Genomic DNA, 25878 nt, shown 5'->3' with positions numbered 1-25878 from the left:
GGGGTGTGTGTGATTGTTGAATTATGGCTCTTTGTATTCTAGTCTGGCTTCACCACCAAACAGAGTGGGTTTGTGCTTTGTCCCAAGTTCCCATGAATTCCTCTGTGGCAATAGACAATTGTGGTGAGGGTAGAAAACTGTACACGTGATTGAATGAAGAATGGGTTTGCATTGTTAAGGCATCTAGACTGCTGGTAAAGATTACAGTGACAGAAAAAAAAAGAAAGAGTATATAGATACAGTATGTAAGCAGGCATAAATAACATAGGCAAAGAAACAGAACAGAGGGGGGAAAAAGAGGAACTCAAAGAAAGAAAAAACACAGAGCAATTTCTTAGTTCTCTTGGTTTCCATACACGAAAAAAAAAGAAAGTGTCACTCAAGAGAAGAACCCATGCATATTATCAGTTCAAGAACAGTATCAATCTGAAAGCCTCAAAGAGTTCAAACAAAAAGATATAGATTTACAGTATATATTAATGTGTGTATATATTCTTAAAAAATCTACTTCAACCAAATACTCTGAATAAGATGCTACTTTTTTGCCATACAATAAACATTTTCATAAGGAAAAAAAAAAGTGAAATTTTTTTATTAACTTACAAATAATACAAAAATAGACAATGGCATGTTTTTTGAATCAACAAATGAAAAGCATGGTATACCAATGCAAAACAATCAACATAAACAACAACAAAAAGATAAAAAAAAGTCACATTTAAATAGTGAGAGACAACAGTAAATAATGAAACAAAACACTGTGAAATATGTTCACTTACTGTATTAAACTTACACAACACAACTAAACAAGGGTGAGAGGCAATGTACAAATACAAGGGATAAATACATTATTTATAGGATATTTTACAGGAATCCCCTTTTTGTATCCAAATCCATGTTTCTCATGTTTAGCAGATGAGATATTGACAACACACAGTAAATCTATCTTCTGTACTGAGAAGCTGCCTTAAGACATTTAATGTTTACATTTCAAACTATAGCTATCGCAAAAAAAGAAAAGAAATGTCAAATGAAAAAACTTTTTTATATACAAAAATATATCACATATATCACGCATTTATTCTAATTTGATATTTGCTAGACTCCTTCAGTACAGTGCTGGCTGGACGCACACATCCTCTGGCTTTTCAAGTCTTCACTAAAATCTCTGACAAAAAATGTCAATTTTGGCTAAACCATTACCTCACATGACAAGCAGGAAAGCATATTGCAAACAGCTCAATCCTCACAGTTTTATTAAAATTCAGAACAAACAAACCAAACAAAGAAAAAAACAAAACAAAACAACAAAAGGCATGTTTTCTGATGTTGAATTAGCATATGGTGGTTTTGTTACACCACTTTTTGATCCATGGGATAATTAGCAGCAAAAAATTGAAGGTTGATTTTGTTCTTTTCTGTATTTCTTTGCCTTTTTTGGTTGTGTTGTTGACCTCTGTTCCATTTGGCCAGTGTGTTGTTATGTGGTTTTAGCAAGCAGGCCGAGCTAAGGAAAGCATCTTCTATTGTGACAGAGGTTACGTAAACATCATGGCCAAACCAACACTCCACTGTTGTTTGCGCGAGTTACGGATTGCAAGACGGCGTGGGGCCTCCAGTAATCAAACCCAAACCCATACAGGCATAAACATAAAGATAAATAAATGCTCTTTTCATGAGGTCAGTGTCACACTGTGGGTAAACTATCAGTCTCTATACACTCCATCCAACGCGGTGTCAGAGAAGCTACACTAATTCAACCAAGAGGGAAATAACATCACAAAGGTTCGCATTGTCCCTTTTTTATCTCGTCCCCTATCCCCTCAGATGAAATCCCAATAGAAAGGCCTGAGTTTAACAGAGTCCTGCGTCTTATCTTGACTTCCTTCAGTTTAGCTCCGGAGCATAGCAGAGACTCGCCAGACTCTGCTACTGTGTCTTTTCCTCTCAACATTCCCAAATCTCCAGCTATCCCAGATCCTCTACATGGGTGGAACGATCATCCCGGGAATCGCTGCTTTGTGGAAAAACAGGGGGAAGAAAGACGGAGGTGAAGGGGGTAAAGAAAGGAAGAAAGAGAGAGAGAGAGAGAGAGAGAGAGAGAGAGGTCAGTCATGTCATTGCTGGGTTTCATCTGTCATCACATCACAACAGTCACATAACAGAAATGTGCTCCAGCATCTGGCGAAACAAAGACGACTCTCCCTCATTATCTCTTCATTCCGAGGTCCCCAAAATCAAAACATTTTTTCTCTGCCGTGCCGCTAACTTGGCACGCACCGACAACATGATTCAACTTTGCGCAGGCTTTCGGAATAGCTTCATGCAAGAGCTGCCACTGTTAATTGTTAGCAGTTACATTGTGTGAGCCCATGGAGCATAATTCAAACATGGGAGAGAGGTGCAGTGACGTGGGATGACAGAGGCAATGAAATGAATGGAATCCATGAGCGTTTCACAGGGAGCTTTATTCACATTTTTACCTTCTTATATCATGCTCTGTCTTCCACCAGCTCCCACATCTTCACCTCCTCACTCCCACACCCCCGTCACCCCTCGCCCTCCCCCCTTTTTACACAGAAGCCATCACAGGGAGGAATTTTTCATATAACATATTGGCTCCCTATTGATTCCCCCCTCTCCTCAATCCACTAATTCCCTGGTTATTTCCTAAGTGTCTCCAGCTGTGTGTGTGTGTGTGTCAGCATGATCAGTGCACAGTGGCCAATGGCCTTTGGGTCACCATGGTCAGCGCTCATCAACGCCGACAGAGGAAGTGAGGAAGTGCTTAGCTTGGGGCTCTGATAAAGATTCCCATCCATCATTTCTCTCTCAGGATCTCAACACCATACAACATCCTGCCTAGACGAACAGACCCCGCACTGGGTTCCATGGAAATGGAAGAACAGAATGACCCGTGGTGGTATAACACCCCCCCACCTCCCTACAGAGAAACCCACTGGAGCGCAGGCAGGAAGCAGGAAGTGAAAACAGGAAATGGAACACATATGGCGTGGCATGCTGTCTCTCTGACAAGTCAAGAGTGACAAATAAAAACAGAAAAGAGAAGGAAGGGTAGGGCAGGGTGAGCTGGCGGTGCAAATGAGTGGCATGGGACAGAAAGAAACAAAGAAATGAAAGAGAGGGATAACGTACTTCAGGAGAAGGCCAGGCCCTGCAGAGAGTTGGCTGATGAGTACTTGCTAGAGTCCACAAAAGACTGATCTATAGTGAGGAAGGAGAGTGGAGGGGTTCAAGGAGGGCAGAGGAAGGAAAAACAGGGAGTGAAGAGGAGGAAGAAGTGGGAGTAAAAGTGAGAAATTGTTATCATAAGGAGGTGAAGAAGAGCAGGGTTAAAGCTTGAAGAGGTATAGACAGTAACATATGCTTTTTAAAAATATAAATACACATAAAAATAGTAGCTCCAAATTCATCAGATATCAATAAATGCTGGCTGGCTACCTGTCTGGTAGCTTACCTTGCAGGCTGTTATTAGCGCTGGTGCACGTGGGCGGGGGGGAGTTCTGGGGTCGCACGACTGGGGCAAAGGCGCTCTTCTGCTTGACCGCGGCAGACACCATGTTGGCTGGGGAGAAGGAGAAGATGCCGGAGGAGCTGCTGCAGTTGGAGGGCAAGCTGGTCGACGAGGCCATGGTGGGGCTTGACGGGACGACTGAGAGAAGAGAGACGGGTAGGAAAGGGGGGGTTAAGTGGGTCGTAGGGAGCACGTCAGGGAAGAATGACAGGGTGGAGAGATGAAGACGGAAAGGGGAGAGATGAGGTTAGAGAGAGGGCCGGGGGCAGAGGACGGGCAGGCGGGACGAACAGAAGGGGACTGGTCAATGGATGATGGCAGGAGAGATAACATTTTGGACTCAGATCAACTGGCTTTTTTTTGTAGTTAAGCAATCACCTGGCAATTAGATATTCCATAGCTAAGACAAAAATGTGTTTAGTTGGAAAGTTGCACAGAAAACAGCCCAAAGCACTTCATTCGTCTGATCGGCCTGTTTTGATGACTCATCCTGTTGCTCAAGGGGTGCAGCGGCTTGATAAACAGCTCCTCGCTATCTCGAGGTTGCTGTAGCCGTGGTTTGTTTTCGGGGCAACTTACAAACAAGGCTCACCCAGATCACCATTTTTTCACAGATAATCATGCAAGAGATGCAAGACGTTTCAATAAAATCCAACACACAGGCTGATAACATCTGCTTGACAATATTCATTGCTTCTTTGTGTTTTTATTGCCATGTGGCCATCTCATTAAACATGTTAAACAACAGCTTTAATCAGATGTTGGTCATATGTGCAGTCTTCGGTGAAATTTATCCAGTGTGCCTTTGCAAAATATGTGGTTGTAGAAGCTTGGTGATATAGTGGATACTCACTGGGCTAGTTGGCGAGCTATTGTAGCTAGCCAGCTAATTACTAACACGCTAGCCGGCTGGAACATGCTAGCTCTAATCAGTTACAGTAGCTCCTGAACTTCTTTCTATTTTCTTACTGAGCCGTTTTCCCACCCCTGGCATTTTTTCTCAGGATTGTTCTCTAATTTAATATAACAGTTTCATTGAAGAGGGGAAAAAGCTCTACTAAGGTCATCAGCTCAGTCACTAACGGGACAGTAAGTTCACACAGTTCTTTCTTACGAGTTATATGTACCATTGATTCCTGTCTTATAACTGTAAACAATGTCTTTGTTGTGGAGAGAGTTTGCATAAAACTTAATTGTGACTCTCAGCTAGCTTCCTTCATTTTGGATTATCCGGCTATCTGTCCCCTCAAAGGTCTGCTCTATCAAGGTGGCTTGCTATTGGTCAATGGTGCAAATTTGTGGGTGAAAGTTCACCAAAAGTTGAACTCCATTGATCGCCACAATTGGAATAGATTGATTTCTCTGATGACATTTTGCTGTTTTAAATGCTGGTGTGAGCAGGCCTTAAAGCCTTACATTTGTAAAATTCTCAACCTTAGGTCCACATCATCAGTAAAGCTCTGGATTGGACATAAGACATCAGTAACAGTATTTTGTTTTTGTATTTGAAAATATTTGTGTTCTTGACATTAAGGCTTAATACAAGATAGCCGTTAGCTGGATTTTCTGTTGCCGCCTGCTGTAAGTCACAATCGTGAGACTCATCCACAGACAAAAAATGACCAGAAGGTCATCTTCACAACCCAAATCCTGTCTCCCTCTGACATCATCCCATCCATCCTCTTCTCCTGGGTTTGTCTTTTGTCTGCTAATACACTAAGAGCATTTTCCCCCTCAGTGATTTTACAATCAACCAAGTCGTATTTCACCTGCCCTCTGATATCTGCTTCTGCCTTTATTGTTGTTATTATCCTACACTTAGCTTTTATGGCTCTTCCTGACAAATCCTTGCAATAAAGTCATAATCCATTTATGAAGGGGCCTAACTAATCAATTAATGAAAATTGGACCTACAAAGGCAGGCTGAGGGGCCATTGATTGAAAGTGTCTGTGTGGGGCCGATGAGCCTGTTAAAATACTTGTTAACACCCAGGAATCAAAGCGCTGAAATGGAATTGCTTCTCTAGCAATTAGTTTATTGATTTAATCAAGGGTCTTTAATGTAGAGGGTGAATGTGTGTGTGTGTGTGAGCAGAGGTGGTGGTGGGGCGTGTGCGTCGGCAGGGTGCTAGGTGATCTGCTCCCCTGGCCAATAAAGTGGGGATTTGCGTTTGACTCTGTTCTTAAAGAAACAGATGAGCCAGCTGAACTGCACTTTCTCCTTGTGTGTCACGTCTTATTTCCACCTCCTGTTCTCTATTCTTGTAAATTCTTTTATGTCCAAAAGGCTCTGATTCAATTTTTGTTGTCGCTTTCCCTGCATTGATTTTTTTGTCATCCCCTTTGATCTCAGATCTAGGATGTGATGCATTTACTCACTAGCATAGGGCGAGTTGCCTGCAGATCCATTGAGGAAGTTGGGCGAGGTGCCCAAGGTTGCCATGCCAGAGTTAGCGTAGCCATTCATGCTAGTGGAGACAGAGCTGTAGCTACTCTGCTGGGGGGTGGAACTGGGGACATAACCATGAGGGGACACACTGCTTGTACTCCTATTGAAACCTATGGACAGGGAAAGAGAGGGAGACGGAGAGAGAGAATAGGTGTTAGGGGTGTAGCAGATGGCAAACAAAACAAAACAAAACAAAACAAAACAAGAAAGCCTACATGCAATGCTGCCAAATACCCCTTCCCCTACATGGCTAATGGACATAGCAATATAAGCCAAAAGACATTTTTGAAAAATCTTCGACAGCATATGGCAGAGGGAGAAAGCGACGAACAAAGCGGAGGAAGAATGATGTGAGGGGGAGCTAGCTGCAATCCAACCACTGAAACAAGAGGCCTTTAACCTCACTGGCTCCTCTCCAAAATTAGATATATTGATAAGACAATTAACACTAAAAGGCCTGTGCAGCTCTCCTGTAATTTATGAAGAATGAAGCCAGTATTTCTGACAGGAGCCTTTTCTCCTTTATGCTTTACAGGGGCAGCGAACAGAAAGAGGACAAGATGGAAAGAAGACTATAAATATACATCTCAGGTCCAACGTGCTGACACTGGAAAAAAAAAAAAGCCCCAGCTGGAATTGAACATCAGGAATTTCTGCTCTCTCGTGCAACAAGGGCTGCACTCCTCTACTGTAGTAGCCTCCCTCTTGATAATTAGGTACCGCCAATTCCCCATTCTCATCTGTTACGAGTTGGAAACTGTAGGCCAGCAAGTCACGCAGCTGATATCTGTGGTTTTCTCCACGTCTGAACATGTTTCCAGATGAAGATGAAGGACAGAGGAAGAGGCGAGGAGGCTCATTGGAAGTATTGAGACATATCCAGAGGCTGGTCCATCCACTCTCCTTCTCCTTCCCCTGATACATGTGATGAATCACCACTGACTGCACCCACATCTCTCTCTGTCAGACAGGGGCCGACCCCAGTCTAATATACACACCCCTAGGACCCACTCATATTTCTCCATCGCACTCCATCCATGGCTCTCTTTTTCCCCATTCTTCACTCTCTCACCTTCGTTCTTTCCTCGTCTCAAGTTTTCCCTCTTTCTTACTCCTCCTCCTCCTCTTTTCCTCATTTCTCAGAATCATCCTTATTTGCTCCATGCTCTTAAATCACCCTCTCTGAATTTCCCCCATGAAAAATAAAATTTCACTATCACTACTACTCATCTTTACAATCCATCCCTCCCTCAACAAAGAGAAAAAAACAGAAAGAAATCACCGCCACATTTTCCATGGTAATAGACTTTAATTGTTTCCTGTTGAGTTTGCTCACCCTGATTGGCTGTTTGCGCCACCTCCGACCCAGTGAAGGAGTTTACGGACATCATGCCAGCATGGACGGAGCCGCTGCCAAGGTTGGCGAGCTGGTTGTGCCCTCGTGGCACTGTCGTGTAGAGGGCCTCTGCGATGTCCGCTGCTCGTTTCAGAATCATCTCCTGACAATGAGGAAGGGAGAAAAATAAAAAGAGCTGTGGTCAGCATCAGAGGCAGGACAGAGGAGGAGAGAAGAAGAGAAAGTATGCCCTTGATGCAGGCTTTATGGCCTCGCAAGAATGCTAGATCCCTGCTTGAGATATTGCGTGTGTAAACCTAGCAGGCTGAGTGGTTTCTATCAGTGGTCACTGGGAGTGGTGGGATTGGTTCCAGTAAATGGAGGAAAAAGCCTCATTAACAGACTCATCAAATCTTTAGCTTGCCTCTTCCTCTCTCTTCCTCCCTGCTTCATGTTTCCATTCTCTTCTCCTCCTCCTCTTCATCTGCTTCTGTACTCTTTCCTATTCTCCTCTCCTCCCCCTACGTTTAGTTTTCAATGTACGTCTCCTCCTCAACATGTGAGCTGATAAAAGCGCTTACTTATTCCCATGTGTGTGTTTGCGGGTCCCAGATCTCGCATGAACACAGCAGGGTGCTGCTGGGCCAGCGGAGACACCGCCTTTGATGCTGCCAGTGGTCCGAACCACAAAACATAATTTCATCTGAGGAAAGATATTGATGTTTTCTGCGTACATGCTTCTTGTGTTGAGTGTTTACCTGGTTATTGTGAGGCATCCCGTACAAAGCCTCTACCAGGTCTGCCGCTCTCTTTAAGATCACCTCCTACAATCGAGCGCAGAAAGAGGAAGGGGATTGATCATGAGTGTGACGCCTCAAAGAGTTCAGTCACTTTTATTACATTTCACGTCTTACATTATGCTGTGAATGCAGAACAGAGAGTGCAAGAGAGGAAGGAGGCAGACAGAGGAAGGGAGAGGAAGAGAAATGGGCCTGTCCCGGCACTTTGTTACTCGCCGGGCAGTTTGGGAGAGCAGAGGTAAGATACTGTTATCTGTGAATAAAACATGAGCCTATATCTCTTTATCCGTCAACCATCTTCTGCGTCTTCTCCTCCCCGCTGTCACCGCCGGATCATGAATCTACCACACGTGATCGCACATCAATCTCATTTAACACAACATATCATCAGGTTGACGGCCATACAACTCCCCTCGTCAGCTGGGACACACCCGTCTCCTGGCCTGTATTAACCCTGGTAATGATCCAAGTGAATAGCCCTGCATCCACTTTGTGTGATAAATGTAGAACATCATTGCTCAGGTGAAAACCGCCGAGTGGAATTTCCCACATCAAACATTTATCCTTCCGCAGTGTTGCCGTTCCGCCGCGCTCATTTTCTACCGCTTACCCTCCTTTCTCTCCTCTCTCTGTCTCTATTCTTTTCCCTCGCTTAGTGTATGAGTGTGTGACTCCAGGCAGTCGTTATATGTGTGTGTGTGTGTGATGTAGACACCTACAGCCCTGCGAAACCCTTTTTAAAAGTTAATGTGCCGGGGCCAGGATATATGCTGGAGGCGCGACAACCAGAAAATTGCAGCCCCCCTCCCCTCCAACCTTCTCCTCGTTTCTTTCTCTCCCTCCTTCTCTTCCACACACACACACACACACACACACACGCTGTGCGCTATACCCTCCTGAGTGTATCCCTCGCTGTGAACAAGCCCTGGAGCATGTGTGCTCTCTGTTCCGTGACACACTGCCTTTCAATCAGACCTCATATCTCACACACACACACACACAGGTACAACCGCACACGCAGCCACGCACATGTGGAGGCTGTCGAGCACGCCCAGGACATGACGAGAGGGTCAGCAAAGCAATAAAGATTGTAGAGCGCTGTCCGAGGTGCTAAATTCACTCAATAATGGGAGCGCTGCCTCTGTGTTAACCTCCCATTACTAGCACTATCTGGGGGAGGCATACAGGGAGGCGGGGGGTGAGGGGGGGGGAGAGACGGAAAGAGGGGAGACCAGAGAGGAGGCCTGCTTGGGGTGATTGAGAGATGTAGAGGCCCTAGGAAGGTAAGTGGTTCTTTAGTATGTATGCACTGCTCCTCGCTTCCGTCTCTCTGCTTTTCTTCGACACCCCATGCCTCCCAGGGATTGCAAGATAGGTAGATGGATGGATGACGGGAGGGAGGGGAGGACGAGGAGGAGGAGGAGGAGGAAGAGAGGGAGGAGGAGGGGAAATGAAGAAAGTGTGAGGCATTAGGACACAAACAGATCTGCAGCTGGAGTGTAACAGTGTTCAGGGAGGACACATGAAACCTTAGTCACTTCACTTTTTTTTTCTGCTTCTCTCTGCAGCAGCTATGAGCCTCATAGCCTCTCAGCTCTTTCTCTTTAGGACATGCACTCCTGTCTGCCTGTGCATCTCCATCTCTAATCTCCACTCTCTCTTCACCTGCGTCTCCATACTACTTTCTCTTGTCTCTCTCCTCTTCCATTCTCTCCATTAATCACTCTCTCGTGGTCCTGTGCCCTGTCTGTACCTATCAGTCTCTCGTTAGCAAAGGGATCTGTCCAGTAGCTAAACGCGATTAGGCAGCGCTCCAGAGTCATTCTGATAAACAGATAAATGTGGTTAGCGCCGTGCTGCCTCCCTAGCTCTGCTGCTGTAAGGGGAGACCATTTCCTGGGCGCAGGGTCTCTTCCCGTAAAGTCAGGCCCACAGAGACGTCAACAGGAAGGGGAACCTGATCCAGAGCAGAGCCTGGCCCCGTCTGGCAGGGCGGTCACTCATTAGCCGGCCCCAGACCCCCAGCTACACCACAGCCTTAGCTAAACACCCTGCAGTCTGGCTGTGCCTGAGCTACCCAGCACTCTGGCTGCCTGACTATTAGCCACAGCACAGTATGGGGGCTGTTTTCAGCTGGACACTGGATCATTACCACAAAATACAGAGATGGAACAGGCATTGGCAGATATCCTGCTTGTTTTCCTGCTCAGTGTGTGTGTGGGTTCATTAAGAATCCCCTCAAAGGCGGTGCCACTAGAATGGAATACATTATATTCCCAATCAATTCAATCTCGATTAAAAATTGACTGAAGAACAACCACAAAGAGGCTTCGCCAAGAGGCAATGAATGGACATTTGTAGCACAAGAAGTTGCCAGTGCATGCCCCTCTCCTGCCCTCTCTCTCTCATGATTGAGGCCAACAGTTGAGAGAAGTGTGGTCAACAAACTGTTATTACCTCAATAAAGGCACAAATCAATAGAGCTGAAATGAACAACCGGGCCTGCCAGCTACCGCTGTTCATTTAGAAGAGAAAGAGACACCGTGGAGTGAGGGAGGAAGAGGAGGAGAAGAGAAGAGATGGATGGATACAAAGATATTTAGAGAGATACAGGGGGTTGATAGGCTAAAGACCAGAACTCACCAGGACAAGTCTTGTATCCACCAGACATGACACACAGCGAGGACAAGTGATTTCTCTATCTTCCTTCTGCATCTACCTGGGCTCTCCATCTCTGCCTCATGGTGACTTCCCTCCACTGAGTGTGTATGTGCGCATATACAGGCACCAAGAAGTGTGTACGTGCATTTCTATATATGTGTGTGTATGCTGGTTTGTGTGTGTGTGTGTGTGTGCTGGAAGTAATAAAGTCCACCCGGGGTTGACTTCGATCCACTGACCCAGCAGGAGGTAAGACTGGACAGCTATGATGGATCACCTAACCTGCTTCTGCCTCTCTCTTCCTCTCTCCCCTCAGCCTCCTTTACTCCCTCTCTCCCTCTTTTCCTCCCTCCATCTCTCCCTTTCCTCTCCCACTTTGCCAGTCTAAATGACCTTATACTTGGTGGAAGGATGAATAGAGCTGCTTGTGCGCTCGCTACGCAAATAAAGTGTTTGTTTGAGCAGAAAATGACCATGAACATATGATAAAAAAGTTTATGTGCGTGCTGCATAGTGTCATGTATAGCCTACTGTCTATAATAGCACACAGTCATTCCTCTGTTATGTGAGGTCATGCTGCCCTTGTGCCATGTATATCCATACACGCTATGAAACTCTAGAAGTCGTCAATACCTCTCTGTACCAGAGTTACCAAGACAAATTCCTGTAAAATAATTGCAACCAGTATGAGCGCAGATACATGAGAGGAGTGGAAGCACTGTACCTTGGGTAATCTCTCTTGGTCTCCGGGGTGTCTGGGGATGACCTTCTGTAACCTCTGGAAGCCGTAGTCTATGGTGGGCTCGTTCAGCGCTAAGCACAAACAGAAAGAGAGGCGGGGAAGAAAGAGGAAAAAAAAGTTTAACGCTTCATTCTTAATAATGAAAACACCTGCTGTTCAAAAGCAACACAGAGATAGAGCAGGAGAAACGAGCGATTCTCTCCGACGGTAGAATTGACTGAATTAAGCGCGGTTTTACATGAATATTTCAACATTAAACTAAACACGCTGAAAATGTGGGTGTTCTCTATTAAGTCTGGTGTGTGTCTTTGTTTGCCTGTGATGTAATGAATCTCTCTCTGTCGCCTGCTTTGGTGGTTAATAAAAAGACTGTCAGGAATCAGGCTGAGTGTGTGTGTGTTTGTGTGTATGCATGTGTGTGTCCTGTGGTCTTGCGTTGATCAGCGACTAATATAAGCAATTACAGAGCCTGGTTCCAATATAACAAAGGCTTGATCGCTCCGGGGAACAAGCTAAACACACACACACACACACACACACACACACACACACACACACACACACACAGACGGTCGTGTACACTCACACACACACACACACACACACACACACACACACACACACACACAGACGGTCGTGTACACACACACACACACACACACACACACACAGAGTCAGATCATCCAGGCAGCAGGGAGAAAGCACTCTCTAGGCATGCTGTGGTCGTGCTACGGTAATTGAATATGAGAAGATTTACCATGAATATTTAAACATTAGAATAAATACAATGAAGATCTGAGGCTTATAGTACAAACACTTCAGAGGAGGATTGTTGGATAAGTGCTCTCTCCACATAATTCATTCCTAATGTACTCTCTGCCTCTCTCTTCTCTGTCTTTTACCCTCCTCCCCCCCTGTGTCTCTTTGTGGGTTGCCTGAGGAGTCAATGCACATACATGGATAACAGTCTTGGCTACTTTTCCGGGCTACAGCCTACAAGATACTGCTTCTGTACAGAGTTTGTGGTTTGAACATGTGTGTATTTGTACTTGTATGTGTGGAAAGAGAAGGAGTCATTATGCGCGAGGATTGCCTGTATGTGTCTGTGCCGTCCGTCTGTTTCCCCTGTGGGTCGCAGCTTGGACGTTTCCTGAGGGCTGATGCCCTGCTCGCCTCACATCTGAGCAGCCAGGCTGACTAGGCGGCCCCCAGAAAAAAGGCCCCTAGAGGCTATGAGTACAAGCTGTCCTGCTGGACCTATAGTGACTTCACCATGGCTCCTCCTGAGCTGCTCGCTCAAACACACAAACCAAAAGAGAGCAAAGGAGCAAGAATCGGCGATGCTCTGTTTTGGCAACACAAACGTATTTGGACGGCTCTCCCAGTGGACCGTTCCAGTAATCCATAAGAGTGAAAGAAAGGAAAGGTGAATAGCTCGAAGCAAAGACAGTACAGAGAGAAAAAAAAGTAGCAGTAGAGATGCCAGAGGCAGGCTCAACTTCTGAAGAATGACACATTACAGGCCAGCTGGTCGACTGATAAAATAAGCCAAAACAATGCAATGATCACATGCAACAAATAAAGTATGAATTATTTCTGAGGACAAATATTTGACATTACTTCCCTATTCTCTGATCTCTCTAAAGCCTTAAGGAGGATTTGCCCTGGATTAGGCCTGCAGTCTGAGGAGGGGATTGTTCCGACAACATCCTCTCGTTCGTCTCAAAGGCTTTTGTTTTTATGATGAATTTTTTATCAGTTCTTCACAATGCGCCAAATGAGCCTCGAGTGAACAATAGCATAAAAACCCCAAGACATACAGAGATACCCCCTATTACAAATAAAGAGACAATTTTGGTAATTGAGAGAGGAAGCGATATTGTCTCTGCTCGTTTTCAAGGACCATAAACCAGAAGAGGAGTATGTGGGGGACAATGCGCACCACTAACTACATGGCTGTGTGTCTTCGGGGATTATCCTGGCATTTTATGCTCTTATATCGATGCTCAATATCTCACATTTCACAATAAGAATTAGTACTGGATGGAGAAAAAAAAAACAACTCTCCTGCCTCGAAAGAGGAGTGGTGTGTCGGTACACTCCAAGATTCAAAGCACACTCTCCTATACAGGTATATTTATAATCCTTTGCTGTCGCTCTCCAGAAGAGCAAATCAAAGCCAGTAAAACATAACTGCCATAAATAAATGAATAGATGAGCAACAGCCCTGGACTGGAGGGATTCACCTAGCAATCACCCACATCAGATCAGATCAATGCTCATGGAAATTTCATGAAGCCTAGAATCCACACCGCTTCATATTTCACTATAATAACCCACAGAGCCGCAGGGGGAGTGTGTATGAAGGGGTGAGGGTGTAGGAGAAGGAGAGGAGGCTAGGGTGGAGGGGTATTGGAGGTATGAGCTTTAGGGGAGGAATAAAAGGGGGAGGGGGAGGGGGGAAGTTTGGGGCGCAGAAAGGAGCAGGTGGGGGGATGAGGGATAATTGAGAGGTCAGTGTGGTGGAGTCGTCCACACAAGAGAGGAGGAGGGGAAACTACAGTAAGTGTCCAGTAGCCCTGTCTCCTTCTCCTGCTGTGTCACAACACTGTGGGAGAGTGTGTGAGTGCGTGGGGGGGTGGGGGGTGGGTAGTGTACTTGCAGGGTTAGGTAATTGGCTCTGAGGCCTGATGTTAACACCTTAACAGGCCCACAGACAGTGGGTAAGGAGCTGATCATATCACAAACCTTCTATTTCTTTCTCCTTCTCGGTCTCTACTCCTTTCGTCCCCCCCCCCCCCCTCCCCACCCCCTCTGCAGTCTCCAGTGCTCAGGTGTGATCTCATAAGCGCTGCCTTGCGATCGATGCCGCCAGTGGCAGGGGGTTCAATAGCCCTGAATTACGGCTTCATTTCTCCCCCCCGCCCCCCCTCACACAGATGAGAGCTGCCCCCCCCCCCCCCCCCCTCATCACCACACAGACACACACACACACACAGACACACACACACACACACATAACACCCCCACCGACTACTCACAATCCAGATCAATACCTTACAATCTAATTTTTATCCATTTTTCCATAAACCCAGAGATTGCGTTTATTTGCAGAATCCGACAAGCTAAATAAAGCATCGCTTGAACATGTCAGGGAGACTAATGCATGGCTGGAAATTCATACACAGAAAACAGATGAGTAGAGCTTTTTACTCCTAAAGGAAGGGAGAGGCTGAGGGAGGAGGAGAAGATGGGGGGGGGGGGCAAAGAGATTCTACAAATCAATGGAGGTGTGGATGCTACTACAACCTAAGCTCTAATTATCTGTTGCAAAAAGTGCATGTCGACAGTTAACAATACCTGACAGCACGGCTCCTCACTGGGAGAATGCAAATTCTGGAGGAAAAGCGCTTGAATTAAGATATAAGAAAACATAAGAAATCATTCCCCAGTGAACGCCGCTCATTTCAGCGGGGCATAAAATAATCTACGTTCGAAATTCATTTACATCATCATCATGGACCAGATGCTCCTGTAATAAGAACGGAGCATGCTAAAGAGGGAAGACAAGCCACATGGTGCAGAAAATTAATCTCAATCTCAAATAGAGGTGTGAATTTCCTCACTGTTAAGACTGTGCGCAGTAAATGTGAATGTGTGCAGCTATCTCAGCTGGCCCCCGTCTCCAGCTGGAGACCAGCCGTTTTAATCAACAGCAGGCCTCCACCCAAGCTCAATAAAAGACAGCATTCACAAATAGGAGCAAGACAAGTAATTGACCAGCTCGTGGTCGCACCCCACTTTTATTGCCAGATGACTCCATGCAGCATTTGTGTGTCTGGGATGTGTGAATGTGCTCATGCATGAAGTGTGCGTTATAATGTAGAATATATATGCAAGTCTATGTTAACTTTGTTTCTGTGGAAAAACAGGCAGTATATTCTCTCACTGACAGACTGCACCAACATCATGATATCAGCACAATCAGCATCAGATATATTACTAATTTGAAGTACTCAGGCACCATCTGAGTAAAACCATGCCTCTCAGTGTGTGTGTGACATGCTTACAACACTTACTGTGGCATTATCTGTGTCTCACTCCAGTGTCTGGAGTGTATAAAATGACAGACAAAGGACAGTCCTTCCTCCACTCCTGAAACTAATTTGGAGCACAGAGGCAGTCAGAGGAGAGACGGAGAGAAATGTCAGCAGCGTCCCGGCTGGTTTAAATTCTGTTCTTGACTTTTGTCTTTTTCCCTTCGCTGTTTCGCGGCTACTGAGTGATGTTTCCTACACACCTAATCTGCACTCAGCGCTGAAAAACTACCCCTAATGTTTGTGCGTGTGTGTGTGCGGATGCGTGACGGTGCGCACGGTGCCGGCCTTAATGTGAGCCAGCAGAGCCTTTTAATATCAGCAGAAGCTGTAGAGGAAGCACTAAGCAGACAAGGCTGCATACTGAGGAGGGAGGGATTGCCTTTTGAACGACAAGGGTGATTCATCAACTCCCCCAATCTATGGCCAGTATCCCTGTGTCACACATACATACACACACACACACACACACACACACACACACACACACACGCACACACACACACACACACACACGCACACACACACAGGACCTAGTGGCAGAGAGTATTATCACTCTATATTGCATGGAGAAAAGAAAAGGGAGAGCTCCTCTGATGAATGTTACAAAGACAGCATTCCAGTAAAAGGTGACACACAACCAAACATGGAGATGCATTTGTACAGGGGAGGGAGTGGAGGGGGGTGGGCAATGACCTGATAATGGGAGAGAAGGAGAGAAAGGAGAGAGAGAGAGAGAGAGAGAGAGAGAGAGAGAGAGAGAGAGAGAGAGAGAGAAAGAGAAAGAGAAAGAGAGAGAGAGAGAGAAAGAGAAAGAGAGAGAGAGAGAGAAAGAGAAAGAGAAAGAGAAAGAGAGAGAGAGAGAGAGATTAGGGAGAGCTCTCAGCCCCAGAGGTGGGTAAGGCAGAGGGCAGAGAGAGGAACAGAAGGGGGATAAGGGGATAAAAAGACAGAGGAAGAGTAGAGAATGAAAAAAACAACATTCTTTTATTCTTATCAGTGGAGAGCTTAATTGCCTTTGATGAGTCTAATTGGAGCTTTCTGAAGTCTAATGGCAGAGGAGTCCTCAGAGACGATAGAGGACATATTACTGTAATAGCTTCTCTCCGAATCTCCTCTGCACCAAAAGTCCCCCGCTTGTCTCCTCTGTCCTGGACTACAGCTGAAATGTTTCCATTGGGGTGAGAACCTATAGATGGGTTGTGTGTGTGTGTGTGTGTGTGTGTGTGTGTGTTGGGTATGTTTGCAAAGTAGCAGTAGCAGCAGTATTGGGTACGTGGTGACTTAATTAGGTCTGTGAGCTGCTCGCTTTCCTCTCCTCAGCTGAAGTTGATTAGCAATGCCAGCTGTCCCCAATGTAATTCAGTGTGCGCATGTGTGTGTGTGTGTGTGTGTGTGTGACCGTGTGTGCACAAGTAATATATGAGTATATGCATGTCTGCGAGTGTGGGGCTGTGTTGATGCGCGTGTGTGTGTGTGTATATGTGCTAGCTGCCAGCTGCCACGCAGTGCTGCCAATCCTCCATGATTAGTACCCACTGGCAACTGGGCTCAAACTGGTGCCAAACAGACCCAGGAGGGCAACATGGCCCATGGTAATCCTCCATCCTTCTCTCCCATCCTTGTCCCCTGTTCCCTTCCTCATCCACCACCCTCCACTCTCATCAATTGCTTTTTTTTTGCTCCAGATACTCTGCTTATCCTCTTGCTGTTCTCTCATTCAAAATACAGAATATGAGCAGGTTCTTCCTCGCCAGGAGAACGTGAAATAAAAAAAGAAGAGGGTTGATAAAGGAGCTGTGGGAGAGGTACAAATACCCGCTGAGGGTACAGAGCAGAGGCTGAAGTGAAGTGTGTGAAGAGGAGAACTGGGATCTATGCCTCGACACGGTTGACTGTGTCACCGTGAAGGCGCCAGCGCTTGGCAAGCAGCATCACTGTGTGTGTGTGTGTGTGTGTGTGTGTGTGTGTTCAGCTCCCAGTGGATGACCTCTTGCTACCTCTCACCTGTTGAGATTCTTCTATGTGCCTCCGTCGAAGCCGAGAGGCAGAGGGATGAATTCATTCAAAGAAGCAAGTTTTGAATAAGTGAATGTGACAAGGGGAAAGAGTGGAGGGCTGGGAAGAGATAGGGCGTTTATGCATACGGTTCCCACATGTCTGGCGCATTAAAAGGCTGCGCGCACACATATACACACACCTACACAAACTTATATACACACAGCTCTATGGGTTTGGCAGAGTGCGGGCTGTTGGACAGCTCTGGCATGGCAAAGGCTGCCCACCCATCTGCCCTCTGTCTTAGTAATGCAGTTACTTGTCAACGTGCATGTGTGTGTGTGTGTGTGCCAGGAGTACATTCACACATAAATACAAACAAACACAGGCAGCCTATCGCCGCCTTTTTCCGTAAGTACACAAACACAGAGTCATAATTATGACCCATGGACATGGATTCTGTCCATGCACAGTAATTAGGACACATACAAGATGCAGCGAATGCATGCCGGTGATGTGACGCACCCTCTCTCTCTCTCAATTGTGATTTTGTCAAATGTTGGCAATTCCAGGCGGGGCTTACAGCCTAAGTCTATCAGTGGTTGAGATTACAGACAGATTTATGTGATTCACAAACTCCCCGGGGACCTGTGGCCTCGCATTGGTTAATCACTGCCTCACATTCACTCTCTCTGACGCTCTTTTCACCGCACGGCTATAACTCTGCACCGATACGCTCTGATATAACACTCGAGCTATTCATGCCCCTGCACTCACCGTCAAAAAAAAATCACACTCTCCTCCTGGACCTCTTCCTCTGCGAATCACGCCTTTGACAGGGTTAAATCTCAATAATCCCACTAATCAAAAGGTTAAACCTCCCCCTGACCTTCACCTGCTTCATAAAAGAGGGCAAACACTTTTCCTCCTCTGATCAGTCAGCTTTTTCACTGAATTATTGAGTCATGTTATTGAATTTTAAATTGTTTAGCATGCACGTTTCTCTCCAGAAACAGTGTAGAGTAAATGACAGTTTATAAACTGTACCAGGTTACTTTTAGCAGATATTGCAAATATACAGTCCTAATAAAACTTAAAGCTACCATGTGGCATTTTTTTTATGTGATTATTGCTTTTTTTCCCCACATTGCTCTAAAGGCACGTTGTTGTTGGTAGAAAATAAGAGAATCTGGGACAAAACTGCATGAGAAAAGCCAGCAGATTGGGGCGTCATTATCTTTTTAGATTGCACTGTAAATGAGTGTCATTAGTAAGTGTTCGTGCATAGGTAGTACCTGTGTAGATGAAGCGTCCAGGTGTGCCTTTGCAGAACTGTTTGGATTTGTAGGACAACGTGACCTCCACCACCCCGGGGATGTGTCTGGGTGGAGTTTGCACACGAATGGCATGGGGGGTGATCAGCTATGGAGAGGCAGAGAGGGCAGAAAGATTAATGCCGTGAAACTTCATATCTAAACAAATGCTCAGGGGACTCTTCTCGGCTTGCCTCGGACCTTTTTGACTTTCTTTCTTTGTATAATCAGCCTGAAAATGATGTGTTGGCGCTAAAGCCCTCAGGTGGCCTCGTAGCCTGAGGCAATGTCACTGTGAGGCTGAGGATGGTTATCAGTGCTGACATGGACTCTGTAAGCTGTTCAAAAGCAGTTATCTGTTTATGAATAAAACACACCTTCCTCTGCATACGTCTATTACACAGTATAAGTAAACGTATAATACTATGCTTGTCTCCGCTGCCCCTGTCTCGGTGTCTGTCAGCTGAGGATATCTAGCTGCCGTTAGCCACATTAAAGCACCACTGTGTCTTAAACAGGATCACTTAGTGTGGTTGATGAGCCTGTTCGCCATGTATGTATTTGTGTGTGTGTGTGTGTGTGTGTGTATGCTGAAGGGTCTTTGAAGGAATACAGTAACAAGACAAAACGCAGATGAGACCTCACTGAGTACTCATTTTTCTACACGCTATAGTGAACTAGCACTCAAAGTTAGCAGCGCTCAAAAGCTATCAATGCTGCTGCCAGCGCCTCGTGTATGTGCACGTGTGTATGTGCACGTGTGTGTGTGTGTTGTTCTAACTGTCCCTTTCATTGCTCACTTAGCTACGCTTTCATTCCACCATTGTCTGGCCTCACTCACCTCTCAGCGAGATAATATAAGAGCTTTTTATAGAATTATTCCTTTACTAAAGAGAAAGCTGTTTAGCTGTGCAGCTCACTGACCTTCAATTTCACACATACACTACATTTACATTTTAGTCATGTGGCAGATGCTCCTTACAAAGAGATTCATACTGTACGGTGTGCACATATTCCAAGAAGGCAGATACCAACATAATAAAAGACAGGAAGGGAGCTGTAAAGAGACATGACAAAAATAAGAACTGCTATAGAGAGAAAAGAGATAGCAGGCTGTTCAGACCGTGAAATATTTCTGATATGGGTTTACAGAAGGGCGGCAATTAATGATCATTGTCATCTATATATCATTTCTTTAATTACATTTTCTAGTCTATAAAATGTTAAAAACAATGATAATAATAATAATAATAATAATAATAATAATACCTATTGATGAAAACCTTCACATTTGAGAAGCTGATGTATTTCTGTTGCACAAATGATGTATACATCTTCTGACTTTTTTCTATATACTACTTTCACACTCTGTACCACTCATGCCCACACCAAGGCCGTAACCTGGGATAAGGGGTTGCAAACAAACATCATTTTAAATGGGCCCCAAGCCAAAAAGGGTTGGGAACCATTGGTTTATAGCAGAAAAGCTTCTGTTTAATATTTTGTGGTCAGGATGCACACATGTGCACACACACATACACACACACATACACACATATACACTTGTTCTTTCAGGTGACCATGTGGTGACTCACCTCACTCCAGACCAGCATGGTTCCAAAGATGACCTGCAGGCCGTCAAAGAAGTTGTCCCCAATGATAATGACAGTAGCGCCCCCTGTGGTCCAGCCTTCACTGGGGCTGATGGCTTTGATGCTGGGGGTTGCTGCAAGATACACAGACAAAATAGATTAGATGCTAACTAAGCTAAGGGCAGCCCATAAAGGTCTTTGCTACTGGCACCATGTACAGTCCTCTCTTCTTCTTTCCATCTCTCTCTCTCTCTCTCTCTCTCTCTCACACACACACACACATCACCTCTCTCCTCTCTCCCAGGGGTCGGGGGCGAGTGAGGAATACTAATCAGAGTGATTATACGCACCCCATTATTAAACATCACCCCTGCCCTGTGTGTGAGGGCAGCGGCGGTGCGCTTGTTTTATGACACGTGGCAAAGCGTGCAGGCGTGTAAATGTCAGGTGTGCTGAGTGTCTGATCAAAGGCCACGCGACCGGGGAGCGGAGAAGAGCCAACAGCAGCTCTGCCCCCTGAATACGCCGCCTTCATTAACCAAACACTTAGCTCCTGCTCAGCTGTCTGTTTTATATATCTGCTATCCGCTATCTCAGCGCCTGGCCACTGAGAACACGACCACGCAGGGTCATTTCAGCTCCCGCTTGGACATTTGTAATGCGTTTTGTAAGCTTTCAGTGTTTTCTCTTAAAGCATATTCTTCATGTCTTATCGGACAAAGTACATGGAACAACAACAATAAACCACATTTTCAATAACTGCTATTCAATGTGCTTTTTGACCTTATCTGTTGGTATTATGGACTTGGAGATTATTGGATGTGATTGAAGAAAAAGAACAGCATTGGGGAAAATACATGTTTATACAAGCTAAATCTCCTCTCCTTAACAGATATGCAGCTTGTCAGACATGCTGTAATTCTGTAAAGCGACATAATCCACTTTAGACTGGGCTGACTTTTTTTCCCTGCAGCCTAGCCTTTGCTCTTTGCCTGACTCCCTGTTCTGTTGATCCTCCCCAACAAGCTGGAATGATATTTAGCCCCCCGATACGCCTGCAGAGATCAACGTTCACCAAGCAGCAATCTGTGGCCGTAATCACGGCCTAAGATGCCTCCTTTTCACAGCCGCTGATATTATGTGCGCTCCATGTGCATGTGTGGATGTGTGTGTGTGGATTAACCAGATGGTGGAACGTGAATCCATGTGATAGGATTATACTTTGGGGTGTTCCTCGGTGCCATCTGTTCAACTCTATGTACTGCTCATCTATTACCGCCTGAAATGGGCCCCCAAAGTTGTGTATCCTGCACACAAACTCAACACACACTATAACCAAAACGAAACCTTGTCTTCTTTCTTAACATTTCATCTTTTCTTTATAGTACCATGCTCTTTAACCCCGTCCTCTCATTGTGCCTATGTCCCTCCATCTACCCCTTGTGCCTTGTTCTTTCACTCCTGTTGTTCCTCCCTCCATCCCTTGTCATCAGGAGAATAGAAAACCAGAGAAGAGGAAATTCCCAAACAAATCTCTCTGACACAGGGAACATCTGTTAGTGCACTGCGTGTACTCTTCGCTCTGTGTAAGATCCAAGTCTCGCTGACGTCTCCAATATGTCTCGTCTTTGTGAACTTTCCTAATCGTCTGTGAGACCAGTCGCAGGGACAAGTGGTCCACCTTACCTCTGGAGAATAGTCATTAGAAAGACTGAACCACAACATTCAATCTTAATGCAATCTACTGTAGGCCATCATGTAAATCCCTTCTTAGTTTTTTGTCATTATCATCCCTGAGGTTGACTTTCCTCAAAGACAAAAAAATATGTTTCTCTTATTCAATGTCTGGGAAATCGAAATGAGAAAATAACTGGATTAGGGACTTGGGAATCAGTGCGGGCTCCTAAATCATGTGCACATGTCATTATGAAGTATTAAAGGTTTGGGTCTGACTGTGCATATGTGTGTGTGTGTGTGTGTGTGTGTGTGTGTGTGCATGGGCTTTTTTAGTGTGTGTATGGGTGTGTTCAAAAACCTGAGGGATGGGGAGTGATGGAGGGCTGGAGGATAAAAGCAGGTCTCCGAGGAAATAAAGCCAGTGTTGGCTTTAAGCAGAACAGACCTCATAAGACACATAGTGCTTATGCGAGGCAGAGTAGAAGGCCCAGAGGCAGAGACCTGAGGGGAGCAAGCCACAAGGGAGAGACAAGAGACTCACTAGCTACCACTCTCTCCTCTCTTAGCTCGAGTTAGAAACCCTACAAGAGAGGAAAGTGAGAATCCGGGAGGAAGCAGGAGAGAGATAAGAAAGAAAGCAAGAGAGCAGGTTTGAGAGGGATAGAGCGGAGACAGAAGAGGGGTTGAGTGCGGAGCCAGACAGGGGGGAAGGGGGTGAGGGAGTGAGGGGAGGGGAGTTGAACAGAAAGTGAGGATGACAAAGAAAGCTCGGTGAGAGAGAGAGCCCGGGTGTTTTGTTCTCGCTTTTAATACCGTGTTCCAGGTAGGACGGAGTTCCTTCCGAGGGGTCCAGTCTTCGAGCTCGGCGCCCGTGTTTGGAGTTGTTGTGCACAAACATGTTGTCAGAGACGGCCAGGACATGACCCTCCACGCTCACCGTAGTCGACACAACCACCTGAGAGAGAGAAAGACAGATGGAAACCATGGAACTACAATAAGACTCACTTTGATATAGACACCTGCAAATTATCTAGTAGTGTGTACGTTGAATTATGAACAGGGCATTATAAATTCCTGCAAGATCTTATGTGTATTAATCACAGACACGTTAAGTCCAACATTCATTCTCCTTTTAGCTCTTCTCCTTTTTTAGCTTTTTGGTCTCGACTGACTCCTGAAGGAAATATCTGGCTCTTTAACTGCAAATCATTAACTTTGGCTGTCTGCTATTTGGTGCTGGGCAAGTAGTGTGCAGTTGGCTTTTTAAAGCATTTTTGCTGAAAACAGCTGCCTGCTGTAACTCATGCATTGTTGGGACCATGTTGACCAGTATGGGACATTTTGTAACTTTGCTCATGGTGTTACAGAGGCACAGAGAGTATTTATGCAAGAGAGGCGTTGGTAATGCTTTGTTTCTCTACAACTGAAAGTATGTAGATTCATGCATGGATGTTTTTTGTTGTAAAAAGTATTTAAAATTATTTTATGAGAAAATCATATTATTATATGTCTTTGTAATATTAGTGCATACTGGGCTCTCTTTTCTCTCTGGACTGGGAAAGCACTGAGAGCATTTATGCCATTGTCTGGTGTTGTTGTCCACTATACAACACATACTGTATGCGTGCAGACAGATGCATCTCACCTGAAAACGCCTCATGTCTCGAGGGTTCCCTGCATTCTTCAGGCAGTTCTGGTTGCACTTCAGGAAGAACTTGAGGAAGAACCTGCAGAGACAGAGAGAGAAACAAATGAGCTAGTAAAAGAGCAGCTGTCTGTTGTTGAAAGTACAGCATGAGCTACTTCAACAAAAGACAAACTACAAATAAAACAAATAAAACAGCAGTGGCAGACAAGGCTCATACACTATCCCCCCCTCATCCATCAGTTGCTTATGACAAAGACAGTTTTCTAAAAAACAGCTCCGGGATATTGAGTAAGATGCTACCTTGTATATCCATCTCCGAGCTGCTGCCATAAAGTTACCAGGGCAGACGCAGCAACCCCCCCCCCCCCCCCAGCTGCAGAGTCGTGTGACAGAGGTTGTGCTGTAGCTACTATGCAGCACAGTGTTGCCACTCCTGCTTCTCTCAATCTCAGTGTGAGAGACCACATCAACAGCACCTGCCATGCATTATTAATAGGCTGAGATGGCAAGTATGGCTACCCACATCAATACTTAATGAGGGAGGGAGGGAGGGAGGGAGGGTCGTAGGAGTAAAGGGGGGAGTGTGGGGGGAGCACCGGAGGCCTGAAAAGCAGAAAGGGGATGGCTGACAATTTATTCCCTAGCCCCACCCCAAGGCTTGAAGCCTGACAACTTCTTCTTTAACTGAAACTACAGCGCTGTACATCTCTCCACTTTCCCCTCTGCATTGTCTCTCTCTGAAAAGAGGAAAAAAAAAACTATATCAAATGAACCGCGAAAATAAACAGCGCCGTGTACAAATAAACAGGAACCCTCAAAAGGGGGAAAATAAAACTACAACACCCCCCACCCCCACCCCACCCACCTCCCTCCTCTCTCCTCCTCCTCCTCCCTTTGAGGTAGCTCAAAGAAGTGCTGACAGCTGAAACTGCTTACAATACAGATCTCCACCAGCCAGAGAGAGAATCACTCCTTTGCTCAGCTTTTCTTTCATATGTCTTATTTTCTACCCTCTGTTCATTTGTTATGGCTAGGATTCTGCACTGGGCAGCGCGTTTGGAGCCAACTGCCTTAGATATAATCATGCACGAGCATCACACACACACACACACACATAGAGAGACATGTCAAGAGAAACACAGTAAGCAGCATCGTGCCTTGGACAATTGCTTCATCGAGAAAAAAAAAAGAAACAAGAGAGCAAAGAAGATAAATGGACAGACCAGAGTTCTGTCTCATTTCAAGGGCCAGCCTACTGCTGTGCGCATTAGAAGCATCTGATGTAACACAAGAACTTGTGAATTTATCCCTGACAACTTTTAAATGCATGACAGCTGGTTAGTGGTAGACGCTCTTCTTCAAGTCAAGAAGAAAAAGCCTCTTATGATCTGAATAACAAACTGTCTTTCTCTGCTGCTCTCTCTCTTTTTTTTCCTCCTTCTGCTTTGTTTGTGTTCTGATTTACGATCTCGCTGGCGCAAGAGGCTAAATCTGAATGGGGGGGGGGGGGGGGGGAGTGAGAGGAGAAAATGATAGAAAGATAGACAGAAGGAGAGTATGTGAAATCCGAAAGGAGAGACAGACCACCCTCCTGTATATTTTAGAAGCTGTAGGCCAATATCTCAATAATTCATGAAGCAGAGAGATGGAGGTTTTTCTTTTCTTTTTTTTTTTACAGTGGCTGTTGGACCCCAAAGGCAGAGGGCCTCCCAACTTTCTTATCTCCTCGAGGTCAGAGAGCAGCCGCGCAGACAGCTGTGGACTACATCCACTTGTCTAACATACTCCACCTTCCTCACTGCACCTCCTGTTTAATTCATCGACTCTGCTCTGTCCTCCTCCTCCTCCTCTGAGGTATTCATGATAGACAGATGATGGATAAGTGGATAGGGGAAAGTCGGGGTCACCAGAGTCAGGGGTGACCACATCAGGAGGTTAAATATTAGACTTTGGACTGGAGACAGGAGGAGGAGGAGGTGGTGGAGGAGGAAAAATAAAAAAGTGAGACTGTGCTGAGATATTGAGCGTGA

General features: G+C 45.5%; 1 protein-coding gene across 13 annotated transcripts in view; it reads right to left on the bottom strand.

Moving 5' to 3' along the window:
• Nucleotides 1-1877: 1877 nt before the first annotated feature.
• The window catches only part of ebf1a (EBF transcription factor 1a), a 50876-nt gene continuing 26875 nt past the window's right edge, over nt 1878-25878 (bottom strand). For 2 of the 13 annotated variants that reach the window (XM_070913666.1, XM_070913668.1), the window contains 10 exons: nt 23846-23927; nt 23029-23155; nt 20527-20648; nt 18914-19040; nt 11506-11594; nt 8079-8144; nt 7321-7483; nt 5915-6094; nt 3479-3673; nt 1878-2014 (listed from right to left, as the gene is read on the bottom strand). In XM_070913666.1, coding sequence (XP_070769767.1) covers nt 1983-2014; nt 3479-3673; nt 5915-6094; nt 7321-7483; nt 8079-8144; nt 11506-11594; nt 18914-19040; nt 20527-20648; nt 23029-23155; nt 23846-23927 — 1183 coding nt within the window. In that variant the 3' untranslated portion in view covers nt 1878-1982. Of the gene's footprint in view, nt 2015-3157; nt 3226-3478; nt 3674-5914; nt 6095-6991; nt 6995-7320; nt 7484-8078; nt 8145-11505; nt 11595-18913; nt 19041-20526; nt 20662-22751; nt 22758-23013; nt 23156-23845; nt 23928-25878 lie in introns of those variants that run through there. The other 11 variants (XM_070913663.1, XM_070913667.1, XM_070913669.1 and 8 more) reach the window with 11 other exon arrangements.

This window comes from Enoplosus armatus, chromosome 10 (genome assembly GCF_043641665.1).
Source record: "Enoplosus armatus isolate fEnoArm2 chromosome 10, fEnoArm2.hap1, whole genome shotgun sequence".
NCBI classification, from domain to species: domain Eukaryota; kingdom Metazoa; phylum Chordata; class Actinopteri; order Centrarchiformes; family Enoplosidae; genus Enoplosus; species Enoplosus armatus.
This window is presented reverse-complemented; position numbering and strand designations above follow the sequence as displayed.